The sequence below is a fragment of the Terrapene carolina genome, unplaced genomic scaffold (assembly GCF_002925995.2).
Source record: "Terrapene carolina triunguis isolate 2854851 unplaced genomic scaffold, T_m_triunguis-2.0 Scaffold84, whole genome shotgun sequence".
In the NCBI taxonomy this organism is placed as follows: Eukaryota; Metazoa; Chordata; order Testudines; family Emydidae; genus Terrapene; species Terrapene triunguis.
In genome coordinates this window covers 20,012,573-20,032,072 of record NW_020664435.1, presented here as the reverse complement: position 1 = coordinate 20,032,072, position 19,500 = coordinate 20,012,573, and the positions used below count along the sequence as shown (strand labels likewise).

General features: G+C 42.7%; 1 protein-coding gene across 1 annotated transcript in view; it reads left to right on the top strand.

The window, feature by feature from the left end:
* Nucleotides 1-19,500, top strand: part of HDAC9 (histone deacetylase 9) — a 343,727-nt gene that overhangs the window by 146,186 nt on the left and 178,041 nt on the right. Inside the window, exon 12 of the mRNA XM_026649421.1 lies at nucleotides 12,558-12,735. Coding sequence (XP_026505206.1) covers nucleotides 12,558-12,735 — 178 coding nt within the window. The remainder of the gene's footprint in view (nucleotides 1-12,557; nucleotides 12,736-19,500) is intronic.

Below are 19,500 nucleotides of genomic sequence, written 5' to 3'. Positions count from 1 at the left end.
ACCGGACTCCTCGTTGTTTTTGTGGATACAGACTAACATGGCTACCCCTCTGATACTTAAAGCTATTCAATGTCTATGTTTGAAGATTTTTGTAGCACTTGTTGAAGTGAGGCAGAGGGGCTATTCTTCAGGACACTTTATATAGTACGTGGAGGCCAAAAATCCATGAATGGATCTGCAGTGACATTTATTAAAATGTGCACTGACTTTTCGGGTAGATAGTTACAGAAGGGACAAGCCAGATTTTAAAAAAAAAAAAGAAAAAGGAAAGCCCTTGAATATGGTCTCTATTCAGGAAAACAAATATTTCACACTAATAGTTGAAAACAAAACAACAAGTAATTCTGTTTCTGGGAACCCTGCACACCAACATTGGGTTAAAGGATGATTTCCAAGTCAAATGAGACAGACAATGGTTGGATTCACATTCTCAGCAATGGGAACTACATTATTTGTGAATATTGCAGTCAGACCCATGCTAAGCAAACAATCTAACTTCTCTTCCGCCACTGCCCTTGTTCCTCAGTTCCATCTCATTGGGTTTTTTAACTCCTATATCTGTTATATGATTAGCCCTATCTAGATAACCCCAGATAATTCTTGTGGGAGGGCCAAGATTTGTGCTGGAACAAATTGTGAGAAATGCACCACATTTTTTTTTTGGTGGTGGGATCAACAATAAAAAGATCCCTTTTCCATTATTTTATTATTTGTATTACAGTAGCATGTAAAGACCCCAACTGAGGTTAGGAGCCCACTTTGTTACACACTGAACAATTGCACAGTAAAAGACATTCCTTGCCTTCACAAATTTACAATCTAAATGGACAGCACAGATGAAGGGGAAACAAAGGCACAGAGAAGTTAAGTGACATGCCCAGGGTCACACAGCTGCAAACAGAACCCAGGTTTTAGTATTCCCAGTCTAGTGCTCTGTTCACTGGGCCACCCCGCCCCAAGAATATTCTATTTATTTATTTATTTAATTTCTCAGCAGACTCAAGTCTAGACACAAAACAAACAAAATGGACTCCGATCTGAATCCTCCCCTGCCCTGCAAAGACGCGCCAGGGCTTTGAACCATTCACCTAAGTAAACATTTCCCCTGCATCTCTCTACCACCTTTCTTTAGAGCACAGCAGCTCCTTTTATTAAGAACAAGATCCACCTGCTTCTCTCCTTGTCTGCGTCCTGGCACCCACTGGTGCCTTCTCCCTTTCCATAACCAGAGGGAAGGAGGTGGCCACTGTGCCCAGTTATTTCCTGCAGGTTGTTTCCTTCGCACCCACCTCCCACCATTGTCATTAAAAAAACACAGCGTGGTTTTGGTCCCAGAGGCCTCCTTGTCCACTCCTTTAGATTCCCAATGGACCTGTATGCTACATACACACAAAACCATCTGAAAGGTGATAACTTTCTAAGGGCCATTATCTCAATGACATTGGCATTAGCTTCCCAAGGCCGTGCAAAACAGATAAGGCATAAAACTGAAGAGCCAGCTACCACGGTATGTGATCTTGGGATTGGAGTCCTCATGGCCTATAGCCAGTGCAGAGATGCATGATCAGTTGCTGAATGACTGAGTTCCCAAACAAACAATACATTGCTGTGAATGTGCACTATATCCTGGATTCCAAACCTCTATGGACACAGATCACTAAGATCCTGAGAGCATCATCCATTGATACAATAGTAGAGGCACACATTTCTGAATAATCACACTCCAACTAGGGACGGAATTGATTAATACTGTATGCGCTGGTCAGATGCTGGTAACAGACCCCTGTGGCAATCAGGCTGATCATTTTTGTTCCCTTAATTTTCGTGGGCAAGTGCCTAATGACTGCAATCACAGGTGAAGGTCTGAGCTTGGCAGCCTAGATACACACCATGAGTCCTTGTCCTCCTGACTACCTGGTTTAAGTTCCCTGATTCCATCACACTGTCCACAGTGATTCCTTAGCCTGCTTGGCTGTCTTTCCCAGCACTCAAGTCTTCAGATATGGGCATGTGGCTTCTCAGGACGCTCAGCACTAGGTACTCTTCAGTCCACTGTGAGGCATTAGCCAGCGGAGTCTGCTGGTACCAATAAAACCAGCTCTGCACTTTCATAGGCAGAACATCCAAGTGCAATACAAATACCATAGAATACAATAATGCCCAGTCTAGCCATCACCGTTTGAATCTCTGGTTTCAGCCCATGGACTGCAGCATGCCAGTAGTTATATAGGTACGTTTTTATTAGGAAACATAGTCCAGGTGAAATTATTGAACAACTAAATCCTAAAGACAGAACAGGAAAATCAAAAAGGGGTTAAGAAATGTAATGGAACAATACCAACGAACAGGTAAACATCTGTTGGCAGGAATAAGCAAGCACAACCCTGTTTTTCAGCATCTCAGGATTTACTTTTTATGATTTTTTATTTAAATATACTGCAAACACTATATGATTTAGTTTGTCATTGGCCCCAAATCAAGAACACTTGGGGACAACTGTAACATTACCCTGAGTGAACACAGGGCCAACATAATTAGGAATAAAGACGCGAGATGCGAGGGGAAATCGTCTGCATAACTTCACTTGGTAAACACCCCCATGGAAAGTGGCATGTAGGAAATCTGCATAATAACAAACCTGTCACAAATCAAGGACAACTAAATAGAACAATTAGAATTAACATTTTGCTTTGACTGGTTTTTAAGGCTCTTTTCACTTTTACTATATGCAGTTAAAATTGTGTTTTTTGACTTATGGCAACATTCTCTATTACATTTTTCCTCTAACTTTGTTTGGGCTTTAGAAATACTCTCTCTTTTCTTTTGTGGGTTTTGTTTTGAAGAGTAGCTGGTAAAAGCCAAATTCTGCACTTCCTTATCCTAGTGTAAATCCAGAGTAACTCTAGTGACTTGAATGGAGTTAATCTAGATTTACACCAAAAGCTAAATTGGGAAGTGTGTGTGTGTGTGTGTGTGTGTGTGTGTGTGTGTGTGTATTTTAAAATATTTTAAAAATATATATTCTGTTCCTTCTCTAGTTTGTTCCTTTTCAGCTTCTCTAATGGTTGCCAATGCTTGTGATTTTAACAAAAGTTTTGTGATATGTGAGGATTTACTAAAGTCTCACCTTTTTGAGAAGCTGGATTATGTGAGAAACTCAGCTTTCATTTACATAAAAAAAAAAAAGTTTCTTGTCCCCATGGTGTTAGAGAAAAGTCTGAAAAAGTGACCCAAATGCACCCTAAAGGCTCAAACAACAGAAGGCAAATAAAAAGAACTCCAAATATATTAATTTTAAAACATCTTTTGATTTTTAAGCTCATCTCATTATTGTGGGGGCTTTTTTTTTTTTTTTTAAATGTTTGGAGTTGGCAATACTGCTCTCACTGGTTCACTTCAATCCCTAGTCTTTTTTTAAGTCTTGTCCTAAGTGGAATATGCATCTACTAATGTTTAATAGAGTCAAACATGTTATGTTTGTGTGAGATCAAAGTTCAAAGAAGTTCACCCATCCTTACCATGCAACATAATAAATATTATGATTATTTCTGAAATGTACTCTGCCATCCTTGGTCCAAGGTCGGTTGGAGAGTCGAGAAATTGGAGACTACACTTTATTTTGCAGTCCATAATATAGTATGTGCTAACACAGCACTATTTTCCAACTTTTTTTATCCTCTACTTTTTCCTAGATCAGCAAGTATAGATTCCCCCCCTCCCCTCAATAAATTAACCCCCTCTGGTACTGTTTTATTTTCTCTTCATATTAAATACAGTGAAACCGGAGGATTCCACTTGTAATAGACAATCCTAGTCTTTAGTGAACTTTTTAAACTCTCCCCAAGGTTTCCAGTACAATTCTGTTCTATCTTCAGTTAAACATCCACTCTACCCATCAACTGATACTTGCTGGTGGTTACAAGTGAGAAAAAAAAAGTGTGGGGGGGGGGAAGTGGGATGATGTATAGAGAAGGTCTAGAAAGCTTTCAGTTTTATTTTCTCAAGGGTCTTTCCCCCCCCCCGTATGTTTTTTAATTTATATTAGGGGGGGAAATATCAGATCGTGTGTCCTGAAAGACTTTATGATGACTGAAGAACTAGTGAAGTGATGACATCACAAAAGCCAAGGAGGTGAAAGTTGAGCTCTTGAGAGGGGAAGGGATTTTGAGTCAGACTGTTTAAAATTCTCCTTGGGTGGGGTGGGAAGGGGCGGGATTGTGTGTGTTTTTGTTATTATTAACCCCCTGTTAAACTCCAATGACTAATATTTTGGAGAAAGGAAGTCTGTCAAGGATTCAAATCCCAATAAGTAGGGCATGAGAACTAACAATATGCATCTCTGAAACCCTCAAAAAATCCTCCAGAAAAACAAGGTAAGACCAGAATTGACATCTGATATTTCTAAGGTTAAATATCCAGGTTTAAAAAAAAAAAAAAAAAACAGCCCTTCTTTATTATTCACAGAAAACAATTGTGTACAGATGATGGCAGCCCTAAAGGCTGGCTGAGTTTGTGCTCCAGTTGCAGAGGCACAGGATTGCTGAGCTGTAAAAATGTGTTGGCCACTTCTCTCTCTCCAGAATACCCTCTGAGCGGAGGGCTCCTACAGAGGAGATGCAGTTCTGGCATAGCAGTCTTCTGCACAGGACAGAAGAGAATCTTTGCTAGGGGGCTTATGCCTCCCTTAAGGCAACTATGAATCTGGTCCTTTGTGCGCTCGTATGCATGGCGGTATATTGAATAAGGAGTTACCAGCATTTCCTTCATACAATGGGGCTTGAGACTATTCCTGTGATACAAACAGGAGATCTTGAAGCCAGTGGAGTTACACCAGTATGAAAGCAATGAAGTAAAAGTAGAATCAGGCCACGTAGATTATCAGAGCACATGGCCTATTGCTCAATTTAGTCCATACACTATACTTTCTGCACAGAATGAAGGCCAAATATTTTTATTTTAAAAAATAATTTGTGCTCATTATTAAAACATATTTATTATACCAAAAATGAATTAACTGAGCAGAAACAAAAATGAAAGGGCTTTATGATTATGATCAGGGATGAAGTGATTCAGATAAAATAACCAACTCATACGGGTTTGACAGGGTTTTTGGAGACCATGGAGGATATAAACTTCCTGTAACTATGAATGGGTGGACAAGAGGCTTTTGTAGATGGTTGGCTGGCCAGATTCTTATCTGAATTTTTTAATGCTGCTGGGGTTACGTGACTATTATTTATGTGTTAGTGCATGTAGAGCCTTGTATATGCATCTTAAATATATATTTTCTTCTAGTTTGAATTGAATGTAAAATATGGAGATACATTAGCTTCTAGTAGTGTTCACTTTTGTGCATCTCTGCATTTCTTGTTTCTGGTATGGAAAGCATCAAAATACTGAGGGAGATCCTTGTGCTATATATAGCCTGAGAAGGTACCAGAAATCTTTTTTTTAAATTCATGAGATTTCCACCCTGTTTTGTTTTTTACCTCCAGAATGTCGAAATATTTATGAGAAGGTTGAGTCAGGAATCCAACCTTAGATGAAGTACCACATTTACCAGAGTGTGTGGTGTGTTCAGTTTCCATAAAGCTGGTAAAGAGGACAGAAGTCAAATACCTGCAGTTACACCTGTGGGAAAACGTCAGGTCTTACACAGAACAGGAAGCAAAAAAAGCCCCCGGGTGGCTTTGGAGCCTCCTTGCCACAGTATCTCTCTGTCACTCCTAGACATCACTTCCCACTGTGGCTTTCCTCTTCATTCCTGTCTGCCTTCATCCTAGTGACTGTCTTAGTCCCACTCTTTCCTGCTGCCTCCTTTTTCACACAGTCAGGGCCACACACCTGTTTCCTCCATTTCCACTAAGTATTGCCTCCCTTGGTTTAGGATACCAGAGAGTCCTGTTCTTTACTTTTCCCACATGCCTGACTCCTTCACATCCGTCAGGTCAGGGTCCCAATCTTGTTCTCTCCCTCCTTTTGTGAATGTGTTATTTACTTATTTTTAAATGATGCGTGGATTGCTATAAATATATTTTAAATGGTTAATTTCTGAGGTTTTCTTTAAAATGATGGAAATTTGTGATTTTGTATTTGTTTTCTTTTTTTACAATGGCATTGCTGGGGTTTTGCAGTTTTACATGTGGTTTTTCAAATGATGGGACAACTTAAAAATGTAACCTTAAGATCTACATTATTAAAGTTTCCTCATGGGTTTCTATTTGTATGTAGTTTTGCATTGACAAGTCACTTGTGTGAAAAATATTTGTGCACTCTTACTTGTGAACGTATATGTGCTTATTTATGTGCACAAAACCTATTTTTGCAAAATTTCTAAGTGCGAATAGGATTTTGGGGGGTTTTTTTAATAAACATTCTTGTTCAGGAGTGTCTGCATCTAGAACTTTCTTCTAGAAAGACAAAGATAGGGCTCAGCTGTGAAATTTGGATCCAAGTCCTGGATTGTAACCTGACCCCAACTTCTAATATTTGTTCAAAGTTTGGGGTTGTTCAGATCTAGGGCTTTGGCTTAGGTCCACAAAGGGGCAGGAGCGGCGCCAGGGTTTTTGGCGCCCGAGGCAGGGGTCCTTTCACGCTCCCGGTCGTCGTCAGCAATTCTGCGGCAGGGGGGGTCCTTCCGCGCTCCCGGTCTTTGGGGCACTTCAGCGGCGGGTCCCAGAGTGAGTGAAGGACCCGTCGCAGAATTGCCGCCGAACACCCGGAGTGCGGAAGGACCCCCCGCCGCCGAATTGCCGCCAAGGGCGGCAAAATGCCACCCCCCCAAATCCTGGGTCGCCTAAATGGAAGCGCCGGCCCTGCAAAGGGGACTGTATAAGAGAAGAGAATTCCTAGCTCTCACACAGCGCTTTTCATCAGTAGATCTGAAAATCAGTTTACAAAGTCTCATTCTTATCATTTTATGGACAGGGAAACCGAGGCACAGGGTAGTGAAGTGACTTCACTATCACAGCAGGTCAGCAGCAGAGCTGAGACCAGACCCCATGTCTTCTGAGTCCCAGTCTGGTGCTCTCTCCTGCAAGCAACACTGCCTCCCCTACTCAATAACGCAGATTTCTCAGCTGATTTAATCAGTAACGTGTTCCATTACTACTTACAGGAAACACACCAGGCAAGTTTCAGAGTGGTAGCCATGTTAGTTTTTACACTAGGCAAGAACATATAATCTCAAAAAAGGAGATGGACAGGACAAGTTTCCTGCTCTTCTCACTCTGAATCCTAAGCAGGAAAAAGAAGTAGACACTCACTTATTAGAAAAATACAGTCTTCTAATCACCCATCATTCCCTGGGAAACCTGGGCATAAGATTCCTCCATTTCAGAGTGAGAACCTGGAGAGCAAAGGTCTCTTCTCCTTACTAAATGCAAGTGCACCACACCAAAATCCCTAGTAGGAGTGGAAATCGCCACCCCCCCGGTGATCCCTACATTGCCTTGGCTGGGGGAGTGCGTGCCCTGAACTCCACAGCCGGGGCGCGGGACACTGCCGAGACGAAGACTCAGCACCACGTAAGCTCGGATCTGGTGATGGTAAAACTAGCCAGGACAGGGTGGCTGGAGAGAGCCCAGCCAGGCGGCTGGGCTTAGGCCCAGCTCTCCCATGCACACCTTTTGCACCAGGCTCGCCCTCCCTGCGCGCCCGAGCACGAACTGGTAAGACGTTGCTCCCCGGGCTGGTCCCACACTGCCCCGCTGCCTGCAGGAGCCTCGCCCGGCCGCGCAATGCTCCGCCTTGCCACCCCTTGTCCTACTGCCTTCCGCGAGTCCCTCGGTCCCGCCGAAGCGCGTCGAGCTGCCTCTGTCGGGCGCGCAGGTTCCGGGCTGACCCGAAACGAGTGCTGCAGTTCCGCCTTCCGCCGCCAGATGCTGCTCTTGGCAGCCTGAGCAGAGGCCGGGGCTTCGCGTGCTGCGGGGAGCGCTCGGGCTCGCGCGCTGCCCGTGCAGAGCTGGGCCAGCTGCAGGGGCAGCTCCTAGCAGCCTCCTGTGTTGCATGCGCTGAGGAGGCGCCAAGGGGCGCGGGGTGGCGGAGAAGACCCTCCCCTCACCAGCATCCTCCTCCTGCACCGCTCCAGGCGCAGTGTGCAGGGGGAGACAGCTGCAAGCGGGCCTCCAGGGCAGAGAGAGGAGAGGGCGCTGAGCAGAGATCACGGCCAGGGGAAGGTGCCTGGCCTGCAGCAGGGGAGGCAGGGTCATCATCAGCCCTCAGAAGTGAGGAGGAGGAGGAGGAGGAGGGCGGCTCCACCCTGTGCATGTATTTATTTTTGTGCATTTCCAGGTGGTTTCTGGAAATCCCAGTGCACAAAAAGGGGCCACTTCCACAGAGTTGAAAACATTTTTATGCTGATCACATGAGTTTTGAACTTGCAGGGTTGGTAACACTGAGGCCATCACATTTTAAAAAGGACTAACATGATTAATGGACATTTAGGCCTGTTACAGCTCTGAGCACTATGTGCTAGAACAGTGGTTTTCAACTTAGTCTGTGCACCCGAGGGGTCCACGGAACAATGGCTAAGATTTCCAAAGGGGTCTGTGCCTCCATTTGAAATAACCACTGTGTTAGAAGCACATCCATAGAAGTTGCTGTAGATGGTTATAAAGCATGGGCATAAGCAACCTGTTTCACCGGCTTGACTTCTGACAGCAATTCATTAACACTGATTTCAATCTTAGGAAATTCAAAATTTTGAACATTTTACAGGGATATAAATAAAAAAGGCTTCCCTGAAAACCAATGAAGAAATAATCCTGTGCAAAGCCTGAAAAGCAGTTTTCAGGGTAAAATAATTATATCAGAAAATAAACAAAATATTGGAAAGAGAAATTTGAGCTCATTGTTGTGCTATTTCTAAATATACAAGGGGAGGTACTCAAATCTGTAGACTAAAACTATCATGATAAATTGAACAGATAAAACAATACAGAAACTACATAACTGTTTAGAACAACAGCAAGTAGGCTGGTAGGGTTCCAGGTGAAAAAACAACAATCTTCTAGAAGAGCATGAATGCACCTATTTTTTACTATACACAGAACAAAATAATCAACAGAGCAGAAGAAATTACTGCAGGTGGTACTAAACCTTATAGCAGTTTTACAGTGAACAGAAGGAACCCCTGATCTCATCTTGAAAATTATAACTTCCTGACAACAACAAAATTGACTTACCTCGCTGAACATCAGGTAGCAACTTTCAGACCCATTGGAAACAAAGGAAATAGCTCTCATTAAAATCCATAGTCTATACAAAGCATTAGGTTGATGGATATGAATCACATTTTTATATAACATTCCTAGGAAAAAACACATAAGCCCCTACAGGGAGCACTCACATCAAGTCTAAACTGAGATCAATTCCCTACAAGCAACAGTTATCATAGTAATACTGGGAGAACAACAAGAATTTAACTTACCTATCTCCAAAAGACCCAGCTCCCTTTTAGATACTGCTTTGAAAATCCTCCTCAAAATAATTACTAAGGGCCTAATCCAGTGTCAAGAGAATTTAATGGATATCTTTTCACTGCCTTGGATAGTTGTTGGATCAGGCCCTAATTGCCTAACTCCTCTAATGAACTAATCTCATGCACCTGGAACAAACAGGCTTCATGCAGGGAGGACAAGGCTCAGATAACCTAAGAAATGTTCCAGATATATTTATACAAATCACTAACTACAGATGTGCAGACAGTGCTCTTGTCCTATCACTGGACACATGGACATATGTTCACAGTGCTACAGCACAGGGAATCCAAGGATGAATTCATAGTATTGAGTTAAGCATCATCCTTCCAAGTCCAGGTGCACTTTCTGGGAAACCAGATAAGGGTGTTAATTAACACCGCTACTCTATACATTAGCAATTAAACCCCTAGCCAGTGTGATACAGCATTATTCACAGATTCAAGGCATAAATATATAGGGGAGGAGGAATTTCCGAATGCACTGCTATTTATCAAAAAATCAAAGAGCTCAGTGGCTGTGCTCTTTAACCTAATTCTGGAATTCAGCCTAAATCTCTGGCTCAAAACTAATCAAACCTAAAACAGAAGCCATGATGATAAGAGGACATCCGCTTGGTATCTAAAATCTTGATTCTTAAAGTAAAAGGGGCTTTGTGATATCTTGAAAGAATAATTCACCCCAAAATGAATCCCCATTATACAAATTACTACAAGTTATTTTAACAAATTTTAGAAGCTATGCACAGATTATTAGTTCTAGTGTTAACCTAGCAGTAGAGCAGTAGCTATTAAAATGAATATCCTACCACGATTCCTCTTCCTTTTCTAAACTGGTTATGTCAAATAGGCTTGTTGCAATTTCTAGATACTTGTATAGGTTTATGTGAGGACAGACTTTAGCAGGATAAGAAACCCAGGAATTAGCTTCTCTCTCGGTCTTCAGCAAATTTTATCAGAAACTCTTGCTAAAATATCTGGTAGACAAGCTGTTAGATACATTCGGCTTGATACACGTAGAAAAATCAGTCCGTCTGGCTACAATTGAAAACAGTATCCTTTATAGATACCATGGAGCTCAAACACAAATATAGAGTGCACTAAGGTCAAAAGTACCGTAACTATTTAAAAGCACATAAAAAATATTGGATGTCCAATGTCCCTCTCCTCTTGAATTCACATATCCAGGTTCTCAGACTTTGCTCCTGCTTTCTCCCAGGAAACCATAGCTAGAGGTGAACAGAATAAACTCACTTAGATTGAGTCTGCCTCTGTCCTCCACAGATATGATGTTTCCTCTTTATCCTGCCAATGCACAACTATTCCGTCCCTTCGATGAGCACTTCACACAGCTATGGCTACAAAAGACACGTTCAATCTGGTGCACAACACATATCTTCACTATCACATTATGCCACTTCAGCAGGTGTGTTAAAACAACATACTATTAAGCATTTTTGGCAAGGGGGATTCCTTTATGTGTCTGGTGCCTGTGATATGTTCATAAAGGAGTTGGGTGCAGTGATTTCTTGAGCTATTACCAAGTAACTCTGTGAATTTATAACACCCTACATCACCACCACTGAAAGAAGAAAAGAAAGAAAGAAAATAGTTCATGACTTAAAACCAAGCAACTTTCTGTAAAAGCTCTTTTTATTTATTTGCATTTTCTTTCTATGTTGCATCATTTTATGGCAATACAACTAGGCAGTTTATCCTCTGTGACTCAACATCATCTCACTGAAGTGGGGACTCTGGGTATTAATGTGGGTGAGGGGGCTTTCATGTCTGTTAACTGTTGGTTCCCATTTCATCTCTTGTAGAATACCCCTCTTTTGAGCATCTGTCCCTTGGAAAAGCTTTAATTCCCTCTCCCATAGGACCGCCACTTACACTTCGAGGAATCTTGGATTCATTCTATAGCTAGCTAGGGGAAATAGTGTACTCCCGCCTGCTTTTGTGTACAAACTGAACTCTGCTTCCGCTCTCTGAGCATTGAAACATACCTTCTATGGCAGTCCAGGCCTTTGGCAAACTGGACTTGCTATTGCACCCAGGTCTGCAGCAGTACTAAATGAGCCAATGCATTGATTATATGTTGCTTAGTTCCAAAGAAAATCAGTAAACATAAGTGCCTGGTGAAGAAAAATGCAACGTATAGCCCTAAAATGGTGATCTATATTTCAGTTATTTTAGAGCTAAATATTTTTGTAAAAATCTCAGTTTTGCACCATCAGTTTTGCATCAGCAATCAGTTGTGGGCCTAGGAATGTGCATAAAAAATTAAGACCTGGGACAAAATTCTGGCTGTATTGAAGACAATGACAAAACTCACATTGACTTCAGTAAGGCTAGAGTTTCACCCAAGAGTGCATTGAAAAATTTTGAGTTTTCACATTTTTTGACAAACAAAAAGGGGATAAATCTACCTTCCCTTATCTTCTCACATCTGTCTACTGTGTGGTTCTTCCACGTTCCTCGAATGCATCTGGTACTGTCAGCAACAGGTTACTGGACCAGATGGACTTTACATCTGAGCCAGCATGGAGATTCCTACGTTTCTAAATTTTTCACAAAAATTTATGTTCAAATGTTTCTCATTTTCCAGACATCTTGATGAAAATTAAATCGAGGCCTTTGTAAAATTTGGCCCACTAGATTCAACAAATTAAGTGCAAGTGCTTAGTATCCTTCTCTTAGAATGAGGTACTGTAGGAAGATTTTTTTTTCTCCCTCAGATAGACTTAGTACAGAGCCTGCATAATATTATGTTATCAACTTATTAGAAAAGTCTTCAGTCAAATGTTACTCTGTGTGGGTAGAGCTGTTTCTTTCCATCAGTGAGAATTGAGAGATTGCCTGCCATCACATAGTATTCAGCAGTGCGGGCACCCCCTCAGTGTCAGTGTGAAAACATCTGTTGAATGGATTTATTGACTAGGTCTTAGGTGGGTTTTTTTTTTCACACTGTTTATTACAGCCCTGACCTAATGAACTTAATTTGTTGACATGTTTCTCTCAGTGTCTTACTTGATCCCTTCTCACATTTCGTTCTACTGTGCTGTTTTCTTGGCAACAGCAGATCCTGGAGCATCAGCGTATCCACCAGTTGCAAATGTACCAGGCTCAGATGGCTACAGTTGGCATGGCAGGATTAGATAAACATCGGCCTGTTTCCAGGACCCAGTCTTCCCCTGCTGCTTCCACATTACCTCATCCAGCAATGGACCGGCCCATCCAGCCTGTCTACATGACTGGTAGGATTCCCTAAGGACCTCTTTTAATAGGCAGAGTAAATGCACTGTTCACGTGGGCTCAACTGATTTAAATGCCTTGAATATCTCCTGTAGCAATGCATTCATTTTTAACCTCACCGTTACTGGGTTTTATGACGCCTTATTGGCATTAAATCAACCAATGCAGCTGATAAATCACAGGGTTAATATTCACACAGTCATAAATTATTATCGTCCACTGGCTCTGGCAATGTAGCAACAGGTGCATTTTTGGTGTCTTTAAGTCATTTACAATTTTTTCTTTTATTTCCCCATCCTCTGCCTCTCTTCTTCATGTTCTTTTTGCAAGAGACCACCAATGCATTGAAAAGAGACCACCAGTAAGTGGCAAGGCTGGGATATGATTCTCAACATCTTCATTTGATTCCAGTGGGAATATCACTCATTCCTGCAGGGGTGCTGCTCTTCACTATGAAAAACAAAGTAAAGGCAGCACAAATGAGGTGATCAGTCACGGGACAGTGATATCAGCTACAGGCTTCAAGTCTTTTAACAGTTTTGTGTGAAAGCTATCGATGGAGAGGTTTTCCTGGGCAGACACCATCTATTCCAGACATTCAATGAGCAGCTCATATGTATATGATCCATAGAAAGATTGAGGGGCCTGAAAGTCTCCAATGATAGGAAGAAAATGCCTTAAACAGAAAGCCGGGTTCCCCAATTGCAGCTAATCAGAAGAAAGAGAATCTAACCCATAGAAATATAAATCTAAAAATACAGTGTGTGCCTATAGGTGGGAGATAAATCATGCTTTACTTATTCTGATAGGAAGAAAGGGAAAATGACTTGTAAATTTTGCTTCTCTTAAAATATTATTTCTTAGGTTTCTCTCTTGGGTCATAGCTCCTTAGCATGAGACTGGCAGAGCTACACTAGCTTTTAAAGTTTATAATTCTTGAGTGCAGGGTAGTGGAACAGAGTGCAAGCCAGACCCCTTAATGGCCACCACTGATCAGCCTGCCAAGGGCTGTCACTGCCCTCCAAATATTTCAGCTACTTGACTATGCAGGAAATAAAGTTTGCAGAGAGAAATGACAACTGGAGGTGATCAGCATGATATAAAAAAATGTGCCTCAGAGAAAAAATGAAAAACGATGCAAAAGAAAAAACACCTGAAAAAGGTAACCTGTAAACACTAAGGGGAAGTGGGTGAATGGGTTAATGAGTGCAAGACAACATCCTCAGAGAAACAAAATAACAATTTAAGCATTTTTTCCTTCTCCAAAGATACCCTTGATGTAGGATTCTCACTCTTGGAGAGTAAGAAGCTTGTAGATGTTCCCAAAAAAATGCGTATAAACCTGCAATGAGCAGCAGCAATAAGGCAAATGCCAATAGTGTGAAGAGGGAGTTGTTATTATAGATAATACTGGTAGTGCTATAGGTGTGATAGGTGATAGTGTTATAGGTGGTGCTGCTAGGGATGGAGTCTGGGATAATACATACACACATGAGGGCCGAATTCAGGTTGCAGAGTCAACCTTAATTTTAACATTTCCAAACCTTTGAATGCTTGACTTAAAACTGCCATTAGTCTGTGAGATGTGGGAGAGAACACTATTAGCAAAAACCTGGGTTTCAGAATACTGCCATGCAAGCTCTGCAGTATTTAAGCACATGACTGTGAGCTAAAGATGGGGAACGACGGCATTGTCTGATGTATAGTCATTTGGTCAGTTTATATCAGACTTTTGACATTTTTTATTTTAGATTGTTATGCTGTTTAATTTATTAGAACTCCTTCTCTTGGGCTTTGCTATTGGTATTATTGTTCTCAATGACATTTTATGGTTCCAGCTTCATAGAAAACATTGTCATGAAGATATGTATTAGCCACAATTTTAGGTGTTCCCCCCCATTGTTTCAAATGGTATGAAAAAAATTGATCCAGATAAGGAATTTTGGAATAGAATGAGATTTATGCAATCCTGACTAAGAGCAACTCACCTTTTCTGACCCAAATGAAAGCTAGATTTCTTTGGTCCCTTATCTATCATTGCATGGTTGAGTGAGGTCACCATTCTATTCCGTCACTAAGGGCCAGATGCTAACCTCAGTTACACTGGTGTAAATCTTGAATAACTCTACTGGCCTCAGTGGATTTATACAAAGGCATATGAGATCAGAATCTGGCCCTAGGCATTTTTTCTAGAAAGACAGAGTAACTGTCTTTTACTAATGTTCCACAGCAGCCTGCAATTGAAAACAGTTGTCTCTTCTTCTGTGGGGGTGGGGAGATTGTTGGCTGAATCCTGTTGGGGAAATCCTACAGGCTATTTTTAGCAGTGAGCTCTGCTGCTGCATTGTGGTATTCTACCAAACACATGTGCTGTGTGTCACTGAATTATTTGCACATCCTAAATCAATTTAGATGCTTTCAGTAAATGAAAATGTGTATTTCAGTCTCTTTTTAAACCAAGTAATCCTGTTTAGAAGTAAATTATGCACTTGGTGGTGTGAATATCTTACCATTTAAATTTTTGGGGTGGATGTTTCCATCATAAAATTATAGTAGTGACCCATTACCTCATCCAAGCTGAATTAATTTTTTGATTTGGAGAAAATAACTCAATTACCATAACATTATATTTTTGTTTTACTCTGTATTAGGGAACATGCTAATTGAACAGTATTGCCACTTCTAAACATGTAATGTTTGCATGGTTATCTGCATTATTAGGCATCATCAACAAATAGCCTCAAAATTGTCAAAGCCACATATGCCTATATAATTTCCAAAAAAGTAACTATTACACAGCACCTTTTAATTGCTTTTAATAGTATTTTTATTTCTGTTGATTAGAATTGGGGTTACTCTGGGAGACCCTCTGGGGAACTAGAATAATCAGGACAAATCCCAGGTGGAGGGAGGGCTAAGTTTTATACGCCCTGATCCTGTAAAGACTTTGCAGATGCTTAACTTTAGGCACTGTGAGCAGAACCACTGAAATCAATGGGACTTAGGCACCTAACTTGCTTATGTGATTTTTGAAAATCTCACTAGGTACCTACTTGCATCTTTAGGTGTCTAAATACCTTTTGAAAATCTGGCCACAGCACTTACCAGAGACATATGCTTTTAGTTAGTTTGAAAAAAAATGTGCTTTATTTAACCAAGTATTGCCCACTGGAAAGGTGTATACTGAGCATAAAAAATAAAACTATATGGGCATAGAAGAGAAATGCATAGCATGTGAGTATGCACCTATATGAGTGTGCATTTGTTGGTTCTGAGAATTTATAAGCCCTGATGATGAAGCAGGAAAGCTTGTAAACTGTACAACGCAAATAGCTGTAGAGAAAGAAAATTCTAAACTGTATCGGCAATGCCAGCAGAGCTTTTAAGCTGTATTAGATGATTACCTCCAGATTTCCTTTTTTCCTTTAAAAGAAAACAAACCAGGTAGGTCAATGCAAAAAGTTAGCGTTAATGCACTTTTAAGTTTGCTACACCAAGGATGCCCAATCAACATAAATTTTGCCGTGTTGCATATAGGTTGTTTTTCTTGCTCATGTAATATGTAAACTTTACTAGCGTATTATCATTTTGTAGTCCAATCCCACATTCATAGCCACTGAAGTGAACAGAAAATCTCCCAGCACAGGATCAGGTTTAAAATGCACAGGATTTGGTAATATAGAAAAATTAAGGTATCAGAAGCACCATAATTTGGAATGCTCTACCTTTTAAATACAACCTTAACTTTGCATTACCCATAGTGCAAACAGGCACTTAAGCATGTGCTCATGATTAATTTACACATGTGCTGAATGATGTGTTTAAGTGCTTTGTTGAATCTGAACTTTAATTTTATATTTTCCTCACTGGCTGACTGTTCAGAAAAAGCAGACTAATGCAATTTTACCAGAAATGTCTTGGCATAATCAGTGATATTGGTGCATAAGAGGGAAGTTTTAAGTGCTGAATTGTGTAATTTACAGAAGTTGTTAATTTTAGTCCCATCCCAATGCAAGGGGGGAAAAAATCCAAAGTTTTTCCAAATGAAAAAGATCCTAAGTGGTTAGGAAAATATTTTTTATTTCAGTCATTTCTGAGGGAAATACAAACACCAGAATTAAAATAAATAAATAAAAATGACTTGTCAGTGTCTTAGGGTATGTCTACACTACGAGGGTATTTCGATTTCACTTAAATCGAATATGTGGAACCGATATTGCAAAGTCGAACTTGTGTGTCCACACTAAGGACAGTAATTCGACTTTGTGAGTCCACACTAACGGGGAAAGCGTCGACATTGGAAGCGGTGCACTGTGGGCAGCTATCCCACAGTTCCCGCAGTCCCCGCTGCCCATTGGAATTCTGGGTCGAGCCGCCAATGCCTTCTGGGTAAAAAAAAGGGTCGAGGGTGCTTTTGGGTAATTGTCGTCATCCGTCTGTCACTACCGCCCTCCCTCCCTCCCTGAAAGCGCCGGCGGGAAATCAGTTCGCGCACTTTTCGGGTCAGTGACAGCGCGGACGCCACAGCACTGCGAGCATGGATCCCGCTGCGACCATCGCTGCAGTTGTGGCCCTTGTCAACGCCTCGCAGGTTATCATCCACCTTTCCCAGAGGCAGATGCAGATAAACCAGGCGAGGAGGCTACGGCACCGCGGTGAGGGCCTGAAGTCTGAGAGTAGCACAGACCTGTCAGAAAGCACGGGACCCCGCACCGAGGACATCACGGTGACAATGGGTCATGTGGATGTTGTGGAACGGCGATTCTGGGCCCGGGAAACAAGCACGGACTGGTGGGACCGCATAGTGCTGCAGGTCTGGGACGAATCCCAGTGGCTGCGAAACTTTCGCATGCGGAAGGGGACTTTCATGGAACTTTGTGAGTTGCTGTCCCCTGCCCTGAAGCGCAATGACACCCGGATGCGAGCAGCCCTGACTGTCCAGAAGCGAGTGGCCATAGCCCTCTGGAAGCTTGCAACGCCGGACAGCTACCGGTCTGTCGCGAACCAGTTTGGCGTGGGCAAATCTACCGTGGGGGTTGTTGTGATGCAAGTAGCCAACGCAATCGTCAAGGTACTGCTCTCAAAGGTAGTGACCCTGGGAAACGTGGAGGTCATCATAGATGGCTTCGCCGCGATGGGATTCCCAAACTGCGGTGGGGCTATAGATGGAACTCACATCCCTATCCTGGGACCGGACCACCAGGCCAGCCAGTACATCAACCGAAAGGGCTACTTTTCGATAGTGCTGCAAGCACTGATGGAACACAGGGGACGTTTTACCAACATCAACGTTGGATGGCCGGGCAAGGTTCATGACGCTCGCGTCTTCAGGAACTCTGGTCTGTTTAGACGGCTGCAGGAAGGTATTTACTTCCCGGACCACAAAATAACTCTTTGGGATGTGGAGATGCCTACAGTGATCCTTGGGGACCCAGCCTACCCGCTAATGCCCTGGCTCATGAAGCCCTACACTGGCGCCCTGGACACTGAAAAAGAACTGTTCAACTACCGGCTGAGCAAGTGAAGAATGGTGGTGGAGTGTGCTTTTGGACGTCTCAAGGGGAGATGGAGAAGCTTACTCACTCGCTGTGATCTCAGCGAAACCAATATCCCCATTGTTATAGCTGCTTGCTGTGTGCTCCACAATCTGAGTGAGAGCAAGGGGGAGACCTTTATGGCGGGGTGGGAGGTTGAGGCAAATAGCCTGGCATCTGATTACGCCCAGCCAGACAGCCGAGCGATTAGAAGAGCCCAGCGGGACGCGCTGTGCATCCGGGAGGCTTTGAAAGCTAGGTTCCACAGTGAGCAGGGTAACCAGTGACTTTTACGTTTCTGTACAGAGAAGCTGAACCTGCCCCCGTTTCTTTACCCAGTTAAGGATGACTATCCTCTCCAGTTACAGACCCCCTCCATCCCCTTCCAAAAAAATAAAATCAGTTTTATTTTGTTATTGAACACCGTTGTCTTTAGTACTGTTTTCGTGGGAATCTTTGAAACCGGGGACGCAGACTGTGGTGGGGAGCGGGTGTAGTGTACTGATGCAAATGATCCTTCTATACTCCAGGAATGACAGGATTCGCAGTGGCGGACTGGTTGTTTCAACGGAGCCTGCCAGCCCTCCTGAGCGGGACTGTGTGTATGTGGGGGCTATGTGACTTTATGGCAGGGGGAGGAGGGTTACAGCTCCCCTGCTGCGTGGCTCTGTGATCCAGGACAAGGACTGCTGCATAAGATCTGTAACTGCCCTCCCCCGCCACAAAGTCACAGAGCAAACAACCACCCCCCGCCCCCCACAGAACATGAAAACCACCTCCCAGACTGACCAGGGTAACTAGTCACTGCACTGTGTATGTGCCCTGCTGCTGGACCTGCCCCCGCCTCTGTACCCTGCTAAAGGTGACTGTCCTGTCCAATTACCAAGCCCCTTCCCCCCCTCCAGACAGACTCTCCCTCAAAAGAACCTGACTGAAACAGTAATGAACAGAAACGTATTTTTTATTAACAACCAGACAGGAAACTGGGGGGTGAAAGTTGGACGGGGGCTTGGGTGAGGCGGGCAGGAAAGGACTTTTCAAATTTTGGGGAATGACAGCCTTCTGGTGCTTGAGCAGTCTGCAGGGGTGGAGTGAGAGTTTTCACGGACTCTGCCACCCCTCCTTCTTTGGACTTTGGGAGAGGGGGGTATGGGACTTGGTGGCGGGGGAGTGCGGTTCCTGATAGACTGCAGCGGGGCTCTGTCCTCCTGCCTCCGTTCCTGCAGAACATCA